This window comes from Cryptomeria japonica, chromosome 11 (genome assembly GCF_030272615.1).
Source record: "Cryptomeria japonica chromosome 11, Sugi_1.0, whole genome shotgun sequence".
Lineage (NCBI taxonomy): Eukaryota > Viridiplantae > Streptophyta > Pinopsida > Cupressales > Cupressaceae > Cryptomeria > Cryptomeria japonica.
In genome coordinates, this window is record NC_081415.1 from 69,774,379 (window position 1) to 69,786,188 (window position 11,810).

At 36.1% G+C, this 11,810-nt stretch overlaps 1 protein-coding gene across 1 annotated transcript; it reads right to left on the minus strand.

Moving 5' to 3' along the window:
- Positions 1-9,310: 9,310 nt before the first annotated feature.
- LOC131860031 (G-type lectin S-receptor-like serine/threonine-protein kinase At2g19130) lies at positions 9,311-11,800 on the minus strand. Its single transcript, XM_059214378.1, has one exon. It carries the CDS (start codon positions 11,798-11,800, stop codon positions 9,380-9,382), a length of 2,421 nt encoding a protein of 806 aa, XP_059070361.1. The 3' UTR covers positions 9,311-9,379.
- Between the last annotated feature and the right edge of the window lie 10 nt (positions 11,801-11,810).

The following is an 11,810-nucleotide window of genomic DNA, read 5'->3' on the forward strand; positions in this document are numbered from 1 at the left end:
ATCATTGGTTGGTTAATAAAAATATGGTTTCAAGATTGATGCACAAACATATTAGAAGGGCACTTTTATGATGTATGTGAAATAATCACATTATTAAGCAAAATAATAGGTAATCTATAGGCAAGAATACTCCATATATAGATATTCTATATGAGGGACATGACTAATTCCACAAACTATAAGATTGACTAGGCTTTTCTCATTAGTGGAATCATATAATAGCTAGTGTGTATTGTTGGCTAGATGCATGAATTTGTAGTTTCCATACAACTAAGAAATGATAATGTTTCTAAGTACAAACCAAGTGGGAACTATAGACCCACTAATCTAATTTGTAACCACTCGCCATGACTATATTGTGATAACTCTCTTATTGATAATAGAGAGTATCTAATGCATTTATTAAGACCCTAATTATGGTCATGGTAGACCACACAAATAATGACTTCCATAGGAGGCTAAGAAGGTGATCCATGAACAAGAGTTTGTTTCATTCAATCCTTAACATTAACTATCATTAAGGTGGAGAAATTTTTGAGGTGAGAAATTTATTGAAATATTACTTAATATTCTAACTGGAGATATCACATACTAATCATGAAGTGTGAGTTCATATGACTCACTGATATATAATGATAAAATATTACATAATTAAAACTGTAAAAAACTCTACCTACTTGATATTAAATTTATTATTATTCTAATGTGCAAAGAATAAACAAGATTATCTAGGAATTAAATCTGTTACGGTTTCATCATTAATAGATGGATGGATTGAATGAGTGATCGATGAAGTAGTTGAATTTGTGCCTATAATTCTCTGTCTGGATTCTCTGTATTACACGGGGAGAAATGGGGGTGATGGGGGAGGAGATTACAATCTTGTATCAAGATGTAGATTTATTTTTCGACCATATTAATGTAACAAAAATGAACCGAAAATTATCTTGATTAATCTATTCTAATACCCTAACTAGAAAGGAATTTTGTTGATACAACTATAGCACAAGTTCAAGAAAATTTATCACTGCAAAAATACCAGTCCTCGAGCGCTCGCATCCAAAAAACTTTCTCATTGCTGTTGACGGAGGCCCGGGCGTCACCGTTTACACAGCCCATTTTGGGCTCCCTTGCGGTCATCCTTGCTGGTTATGTGCCAGCCCTTGGCACTTTGTGCCTGTGGCACTTCGTTCCCTCGTTCCCTGTTGCGGCCGTGTTTGTCACCAATGATCGCTACAGAGGCGGGACAAATGAGATAGGTAGGATTTTGTAAAGAGGTGGGATTTTGGTCTTTTTTTTTTTTAAAAGTAATGCACGCGTTCGTCGAAATTCCAATGAACATGGGCACTTTTTCAAAAAAAACCTAATGTCATTGGGTTATCGTCGGAATTCCAATGAACACGGGCATTTTTAAAAAAAAAAAATCAAATTTTCACACAATGCTCCTTGTCCGTTGGAAACCTCCATCAGAATTTGACCCCAAATGTATTATTGAGTGTAGAAATGGGTGAGTGGGGGAGAGGAGGGTGTGTTGGGGGAAAAGCAGAGGCTAAGGCCGAATTAAGGATGTTATAGGTTCTGCTCTAGAAAATCGAGATAGAGAAGGTAAGTTTCAGATCCTCCCACATTCTCAATTGGCCATTCTCCAATATCTGATCAAAATATTTAATTCCCATATTATGCCATTTTAGAGCAGAGCAGCCTTGAAGAGTTGCTAATGGTTTCCCATTATGAAATAGATTCCACCATATATATCTGTCACTGGCAATATGTCCTTGTCTAATTCCATTTACATTATAGTGTACCAATTGTTTCACCTACTCCCAAGCTTTCCATAGGGACTTAGAGACCCTAGAACCAACTGGGGACACCTCTATCTGTCCAAGAAGAAGGTCAATCATGGGGAGATCCTTCCATTTCTTAGCTTTCTTAGGGATTGAGGATGAAATATTGTTTCTTATTAGGATTTTCCATGGCTCATCTCCATCCATGGCCCAAAATATAACATTTTACATAAGAACAAATATTATCAATCATTTTTTGCTAGCGAAAAGCTCAAATATTGATGCTTGAACCGCCTACTTACACCAAAAATATTGCATTACTTCACAACTACTAAAATTAGGTCACTTTTTGAGTTAGATATTATATGTTGAAAATTTATGACCAATTGAAATAAAATATGCCTAATATATATATTTCTTCTTATGAAATGTACATCACCTTAAGTGGCCATTCAAATTCTTGAATTTTACTAAATTTCTCATTGTGCCCTACATATTTTGCATCTAAAACTACCTTAGTTTCTTTGTTAAAACCATAAAAAATTACCTCTAGATCATACATCCCATCCAATGTAGTATTGAGAATACTTATATTCAAATTCATTATTTGTGCTAATGGGGTTCACCTAGTTTACTTAACACTTCACCTAGTTGGTGTTGCTCAGTTCCACCAACTCAGTAGGCCTAGTTGCTCTCTAGACCTCCAAGTCCTTCTCAGTCTCTTCTAGGGATTGAATCTTGACCATTCCAAGGTGTTTGCTTCAAGTGTTTTGGCTAGGAACCCTACCAATTCACAGTGCTTCCCATGTGCTCAATTATGGCTTCTTGGCTTCAACTTGTCAAATTGACCTCCTACTATCATGAGTTGATGCAGAGGTGTGGAGGTGTCTTCTAGTATGTTTTTAATGCATTTAGGGTCCATTTGAGGTTTGCAACCATTTTTTTTCTTACCGATTTCAATATCTTGCCTAGAAAAGGGCTACAAGGAATGAGCCCCAATTAGGCCTCCAAAATCTGATTTTTTAGGGCTTGAGTGAAAATGGTCCAAAATACCCCCTAACAAGTGTGGAATTCATGGGGCAACCATTTTACATAAAACTGCTATGTACAAGCCAAAACTAGTTGTTTGCAAACAAAAACAAGAAAATACAAATGAAAACAATATACAAAGCTTGAAATGGAACTAAAACCTTTGTAACACACTAAAGAAACTCAATCCATTTTTGGATAAGTGGATTCAATCCATTTTCATTTGAAAAATGAGAAAAAACAAAATTCTGTCAACTAGTCTAAAAATGAGTGGTTTGAGATTGTTGGACTTACAAAACACATTATCCAACCTTGGTAACCATGAAACAGAGGGTACTTATAGTATTTCCCATGTGTGGAGTCATCCTAGGGAGTTTGACAATCCCTAACTCCATCGCTAGCCAATTTAGGACAAAAATTGTCATGACAACTTTCAAAAGTTGTCATGCAACTTTTTGCAACTTTGCACTTTTTCACTTTTTGGTCTCCTCAACCTATAAGACCTATTATAAGTCATCACACATGACTTTTCAAACATTCCTAAGATTAATTTAACCCTCCCTAATTCTTATACTAAGTTTTGACACTTTTGACCATCAAGAAGGTCAACTACCTACTCAAACCCACTATTTACACAAAAATGCAAACCTTAGAAGAATGAACTCAACCTAGGCCTACATTGACTCAAAACACTAACTCTTGGACCCTCCTGGAGTCCTTATTCACTACTGACTTGGCTAGGGTTAGTACAAGCCAAAATTGAGAAAGCTAAATAGTCTAAGTCCCAGGTGCTCCTACACCATGTGCATATTAGGATACAAGATTAGGGCCTATGTTTCCAAATTATGCTTGACCTTGTTAATTCTTGATGCCAAGTATCACCTTCTTCTCAATAGAATCAATTAGCCTAAGCTTATCTCTTAATTACTTGTCGAGATTTTCAATGTAGGATACCACCTCCTTAAGAGTGTTCATCATCTCATTGGTTGACATCATTTGTGTAGGTTTGTCAATATCAAACCTAGATACCTTGGTAATTTGTCTTATTTTTGAAGTTCTTGGCATCAACTTGTCCTTTATTACTTTGATGTTATTAGAGTCCAATTCATCTCTAGCTAAGTAATATTTTTAATTTGCATATACTTTTTATGTATCATCTACTTTGGTATTTATTTTCTATAACGAGTAGTTAACCATGTCTATCACCACCTTACCTACACTCTGCATTGATGGAAATGCTTCTACTAAGCTTGAAGGGCTTGAGATGGTAGGCATGGGTGTACTTGTTGATTCTAACTCTATAGAATTCAATTGATTATTTTCAATCTTCATCTACTTATATATTTTTCTTAAGCTCATCATGGTCTTAATGTAATTTGATGATTGTGGCCTCACTAAATAGAGAAATGTTTACCACCAATGATGTAGCTTGTAGAGAAATGATTTCACACCCCTTTATTATTACATCTCCCCTTATCTCCTCAACACTAGGGACAATATTTTGTTTATTAGTATTTGGAGCTAGGGATCAAATTGCCAATATTTTAAAACTATGATAAAACCCTAAACCTAATAAAGCTTCCTCTTCTTGTCTCTCACTAGTACTATATACCTATTTATTCTACTTCTTAAATAAAAATAAATAAATACAATAGTAATATCCCAATTGGGAAGAAATAGTAATCTACTCTCCTACACCATTGTTCTCCCTTTCTCGAGAGTTATATTATTAGTTTAAAAATCATTTTTTGGTAGTACGTATTTTGTCACTGCTTGCTACTAAGATGGATTAGTGTTTTTTATTTCCTCAAAAAAAATCTTTGATATTCGTCTCTTTTTAACCTCATCACAAAGTCTCTAAACTCTTGGTTCTTTAAGAATCATCATCATCCAAAAATTGATGAAATATGAAAGGTATTACATTATTTGTCTTATTTGTGGAAACCTTAAGGTTTACATCTCTCCTCCTTGTAGGAAAATTCGTCACACTTATCCTCTAAGTTGAATATTTAGACTTTAAAGTCTATGTTCCGACAACCTCTTTTTCCATATCCTCCACATCATTGATCTCAATGGTTTTCCCTTTCTCTTATGGATCAACGACCATTTTCCTTTAATAAGTACAATAAAAAGGATCTAGGCATGGTTTTCTATGATAAGGTAGCTTAATTTTTAGAATTGCATATAAGTTTCATATTTTCATGTTACAGCAGTCAAATCCTTGTATCACATTCTTTGAATGGTTTGTACGAAAGTGATTTAATTTCACAACCTTTGTTCTTGCATCTTTATATTTATCAATAAATAAATCACAACTCATGTCCAATGGAGACATCCTAAACTAAAAAACTAATAATAGAAACAAAATTTTGTAGGAAGACCCAAATTAATCTATCATAAGTATTGGACATATCAACTGTGATAAAAGTAGATTTATCCCTTGAAAAAACCAAAAGAGTTAATAGATTTCAAAGAAATAACAATACCATCAAGAAATTGAGTTCCATTAAGAAATACCCTTACTTTTTTATGATGAAATAAATTAGAATTTTTTTCATTTGATCATCAATGATCTTGGTAGTAATTTTTCTTTTTGAGTTGTAGAGAGAAATAGGGCATAAATGATTAAAGGATCTAGCTCAAGCCTTCTTAGGAATCAAGGTGATAAATATAGATTTAAATTCTCCATGCATCTATTTATTATTCTAGGACTCAATTACAACCTAAAGGATATTATCCTTCATATTATCATATAATTATTAGAAGATTTCAATGATTAAGCCATTAGGATCATGATCCATGCCTTTCTTCTTATATAAGACAACCTTCTCCAATTCATAAAGAGTGATAGGCTCCATAAGCATAACATTACTTTTTGTAAAAACAATGAAAGAGATGCAATATAAAATGGCTTGTTCCTTCTCTATAAAATATGGCCACTTTATGTAAATAAGGAACATAAATTATGGATAGCATCCATATTCATATAATCAATTGAAGACAACTTAACTTTCTCGAAAGGGATGATAGATGGAATAACATTCATTGTGTCTCTTATCTTTAATGAATTTGTAAGAGATGGGAGTATTTGTTAAAATTTGCATTACATCTATACTATATACAGTGAAATACTAGTTTTGATTACCAAGTGTTACATAACTACAAAAAAGTGCCACCTAGGGTGCACTAGAAGGGCACAAATACTAAAAAAATAGATCCAAAAAATTAAAGATTGACGAAAACCACTCACAAACTAAATTAGAGACAGAGGTAACAACACAAAAAACAACAAAACTAGTGAAACTAACCAACTGCCAAAGGCACAAAGGGATGGGCTATTAGGTAGTGGCATTACCTTCTTGCCAATCTTTACATAAACTAAGGACTATATTAGAGAAGTAAAAAATTTTGTTAGGATATTTAGAAAAATTAGATGTACCAAAATCTAGTGCGTCCTTAATCATGGAATCAAGGGGATCCCTCGGTGTAGAATGAGACAAAAAATGTTTCTTGTGTTTGGCTCTCCTCTAATCAATTTCATCCTATATACCTTTGAGAGAAGTTGAGTTTTTCACCATCATTTCTTGGCTTTTTTATCCATTTACTCAAATTTTCCAATCAAGATCTCTCGGTTCTCTTTCAGTTCCAGAAGAATTTTATTGTCATTTTTTTATGTCACCTTCTTAGAGAGATCTTTTAATCTCCCCTCAACTTTCTCCCATTTCTCCATCTTCTTGGTGATATCAGTTGTTGTTTCCCAAACGCATTCATCCTTATCCATAACCTATTTATCCACTCTCATCCTTGCCTTAGCCAACACTTTCACCCTACTGATTTTTTTAATTGCCACATCGAACTATGAGAGGAGCCACTTAATAACCATTTCTTATCTCTCCACATTCTCCTCCAGTTTAAAAATTGATGCCTAAACATTTATGGGAGAGTTCTTAGGGTCAAAGGTCTCTTGATTAGGGGGAAAGGGGGCCACCTTGTCGAACAAGTAGGAGACCACTTAGATTCTAAATCAGAATAAGAATCATATTCCTCAACCTCTAAGTCGTCTTCACTACACTACAACACCTCCAATTATTTGGGGGGTGAATTAGAAGAGGAATCTTGCTTCACATCTCTGCTAGGGTTTAAAATAGGTGGGGACAAGTTTGGGCATAGAGGAAGAACCAATAACTAAGGTACTTTTATCCACACGGGCCCTAGAGACCTCAATCACTAGATTTAGGTCTGGCAGGGGATTAAGGAGATTAGAAGGGGACGCACCCAAAGGGGTTAAAGAAAGATGAAAATTATATAGCCTAAGGATCGAATCCTCATATAGGGGCAATAAAATATTTGACTTGGCTCTAGAAACGAATTGGGATACGGATGAATAGAAGCAGGAAGAAAAGTTCATGCGGATTCCATACCTCAAGTGATTTAACATGGGGAAGGTTCGAGTGTGAACTATTTTAAAACAAGCATCAAGGGTGAATAATTTCATTTAAGAGAGTCCACATCCTTCCATTTTTCAGGGAGTTCTTCTCTATTGTATCCACTTTGCAACTTCAAAACTCCTTCACCCTTCTTGAAGAATCACTTCAATTCTTTCGTATATGATCTCGTCAACATCTTAGGAAATGTAATACCATCTTAAGGGAGTCCAGTATTGATCGTAATCAACTCTAACGTGAATTTGAAGGTAACCTTGCAAATTTTCACCCCCCCTTATGCTAGGGCTCTACAAAGTCTTTTGAAAGCTCCAAGTCAAAACCCTCCATGCCCTCCACATAACTCTCTAAATTCCCCTTGATCACTTTCTACCATAGCTTTGGTTTGCACTTGAATTCTTCATAGTTATCAGATTCAACTTTGATTAATTGTCGCCCCCTACAATTTCACCACCCTGAGCTTTCTAAAAGAAACTAGGTGGGTGAAACAAAAACCAGTAGTTTGGGTACCATAGCACTTATGAGGAGAAATGACACTTCTTTTTGAAAAGAACGTCTGTCAATCTAGGGGAAAATGACTAGACAAAAGGGCAGCTAGGATAGAAAGGCAATTTTTGAATTATACCCCATCATTATACTTCATGTCCTCCTAGATTGCTACACAAACCAAATCTAGAATATTATAGGAACTAGTCCAGATTTTTAAATTCTTGGAAAATGGACCTAAAGAAGCCAGCATGTTTGCAACTTTGTTTCCCTCCCTCGTCATGTGATTGAGGCCAATGTGGCTAATGCCTCAAATAAGGGACTTACACATGTCTAGCAAACCTTAACATTTCCAATCTAGAGCAAATTAAGATTTTAGGAAAAGGATTGTGTTTCTCGAGTCACCTTCTATTCAAATTTGATTTTAATTTTTTTCATTAATGATGATCAAACCATAATAAATGGTAGCTACCTCTGCAAAGCTCGAGGTTTGCATTCCCAAGTTGGTCATGTAAGCCAACACGACATTGCCTCTGTGGTCATAGACAACACCACCCATAGTGAAATACTAGTTATACATTAGAAATAAAGTTACATTACTGACTTGTTAGTAGTCATACATTATTGTTAGTATATAGTTAGATGTTATTTTGGGAGTTATTTTGATAGATTAGTTTGGGTAGTTTGAGATGTTCTACATGGGAATACAATGGTTCATAAAAATGTGTATCAAACTATGTAATAATATTGAAAATGAATGTAACCATACCAAATATTATAGAATTTTTTTCTTTTTATGTAGTAATGATTTTATTTATATGTAATCTACTTGCCATTTCAATGATTTTTTGTTCTTTCTTTTAAAACCTTATACTCTTGATTTTTGCTCCCATAAATTTTCTCACAAAATCATTACATTTACATCTTATATTGATAAATTTAAATGTTTTAAATATCTATATTTTACATTGTAAAAATAAAATATTTTTATTTAATATTAAAATAAAATTTTAAAAATATTAGAGGAAGCGTACCTGTAGCCATTATTGCCAGTACATCTACTTTGATGTTTTCTTCTTTTGTTGTCTTTGTATGTGACTTAATTGCTTATAACTATTGTTCTGGTTTTTGGGTAGTAATGATGCATGCTTTGGGATCCACTATTCATGCAAGGGTTAGAAAGTACACATTTCAAAGTGTCAATTGATACTTACTTAAAGATGTTCCTATAACTGTGCAATTAAAATTGTCAATACTTATGCACAAATGACCTAGTAGTTGTGCACAAATGCCCCAGGAGTGAGCAACTATTAGATAGTAATTGTTAAATTTATTAACTTGATTTCAGTTATCTTTTTTTTGGTGCCTTTAAAATTAGTAACTGAAGTTTGGATGTACAAAAAGTGAATGGTTATTGGAATATGAAACTGTACTCTTCCCTACATTATAAATTATTTCTTTCATATAAAATCGTCTAGCTAAACACATCACCTAAAATATAGTAACAAAATGATGCATAAAAATATTTATCTTCTTATTTGACATAAAAAGTAGATTTACACATTACTATGATTAAACATAAAACATATTAATTAAAATGACATGTTCACCACAACAGTTTATTACAGGTACATTACTTTAACTAATGCCATTGCCACCGCTATCCGTACTAGTCTGGCTTTGTTCTGCTTGCTCTTCCTCGGGTAGAGACTTCTGAATCTGCAGAGTTCGAGGCTCCAACTTCCCTTCCAGCATCCGCACCACTTGCCCCATGTTTGGTCTCATATACTCATCCTCTTCTATGCATAACAAACCTACAATACTTGCTCTTCTCACCTCTTCAATATCTGCCTCCTCTGCAACGCCCTCCTCCACAATATTAATCGTCTTTCCCTGGTTAATCTGAGTTGCAGCCCACACAGGAAAGTAATACTTACTTGAATCTTGTACATTTAACTCCAGATTTCTTCGCCCCGAGATGATTTCGAAGAGCGTCATACCAAAACTGTAGACGTCAACTTTGGGAGTGATGGGAAGACCGGAGATCCACTCTGGAGCCAAGTAACCTCTCGTTCCTCTTGTAGTGGTCAGCACGTGGCTAAAACCTCTACCCACAAGCTTTGCCAAACCAAAATCTGCTATCTTGGGTGACAAATTACTGTCCAGCAGAATGTTTCCTGGTTTAACATCGCTGTGAATGATGCAATCTCTACATTCTTCATGGAGATAAAGTAACCCTCTTGCAGTGCCTAATACTATCTCAAATCGAGTCTTCCAGTCAAGTACCTTCCGTTCAGTTTTTGAGTCACTTGTGAACAGTAAAGAATCCAGAGAGCCGTTCGGCATGAAATCATAAATCAATAAGCGTCTGGATCCTTCTGCACAAAACCCTCGAAGCCTGACCAGATTTACATGTTGAACGTTTCCAAGGGAACTGATTTCCGCTCGGAATTGCTTCTCATCTTGTGATGAACCCTCCATTTTCTTTACAGCCACAAGCGTACCGTCCGTTAGAGTTCCTTTGAACACTGAGCCAAATCCTCCGCTCCCCAACTTAGAGCTGAAATTCCTAGTTGCAATTTTCAACTCCTTGTAGCTAAACATTCTAAGAAAAGAATTAGAGGAATCTCCATACCTCTCAGTCGATCGTAGCCGATGCTTCCGCCACATTACAATCGAAAATATACCCAAAACAACGGCAAGAGCACCAATGGTACCAAGCATTGCGCCCACAATACGTGTGGTTTTCCCTTCTGAGGAAGATTGCCTATGAAACTTAAGAAGTGCAGAGGCAGCTACTCTAATGGACACATTTGTATTGCTTTGTGATGGAAAACTGTACATGTTTAGCAGATCTCCTGACCAGATTTTGCACGCCCATGAAGGCGGATTGAAAGTAAATGCAGTGCACGAGCAGTTGCGGAGACACGCTTTCTCGCAATCTTTTTTTGTGGGTGCAGGTAATGAGAAAGAGTAATTATCATCAGGCAACATTACGTTCGACTCGAAGAATTGGTCAGTGCTTTCATTTTCTGCATCGCAGCTCAACGGGCTCTGCCTAAAACAGCCACTTGACCACCACTCTCGCGATCTCCAAGACAGATCGTCTTTGGGCTTGAACCCTTCTGCACAGGTGCAGAAGGTAAGATTGTTGGAGTCGCAGGTTCCATAAACTCCACAGAGACCATATACGGCACACTGATCTCTGGGTTTGGACCAGAACATGTTCCATTTGCTGCCCTCAATCAGATTGTATTCTTGAATTGCCCCGGAGTTAACTAGGACGAAACGGGATACCTTAAATATGGGATGAATCGGTGAATAAGTCATATACAAAAATGAGCCAACACGTTCAACGCTGATATTGTAGAAGCCTTTGTTTCCCATTTCTGGGATTTCCCGGAAAATTTCGCCATTCCATGTCCCGCTCCGCCAATACTGTACAGAGTTGTTCCATGTTAGCACAAATTGTTTAACCCCGGATGGATCCATGTGGAAGGAGAAAAGCCCAGGAGCGGGATCCAATGAGTTTTTCCAAGAAACTAACTTTTGCTGTCCACCGAACCTCATCCCGGGTAACCAGGTGTCTACAGGATGGTCGAAACTCTCCCAAAGAGGGTCAGATATATTCTCATCAGCCACCATTAAAAAGTTACCCGAGTCTAAAATTACAGCCTTTGAAGCCTTCTTGGACACATTGACCGACCATACAGATCCACCTTTTGCATCAAACAGTCCCAGATGACCTTCTCTTGACAGCTTCAAAATGCCAGGCCTGTCTCTTGCGGGAGTCTCCCTATTAGCCACCCAAACTTTTGTCTTCTCTGGTACTTCGGCATACCAGATGCCAATATACCAGTTATTACTTCCATTTGTGCTAAAGAATCCCAATTCAAACATCCCATTCATTGAGATTATTGTTTGCTTTCCAGTAAGCGAGTCGCCTAAGAAAAGTGTATCTCCCCTACTAACAACTGACCCATCAATGGTGTGAAATATAATTAGTATTACATGAAAGAAGAGCAGATATCCTAAGAGACCATTTCTTCCCATTTCCATCTTGTAGGTT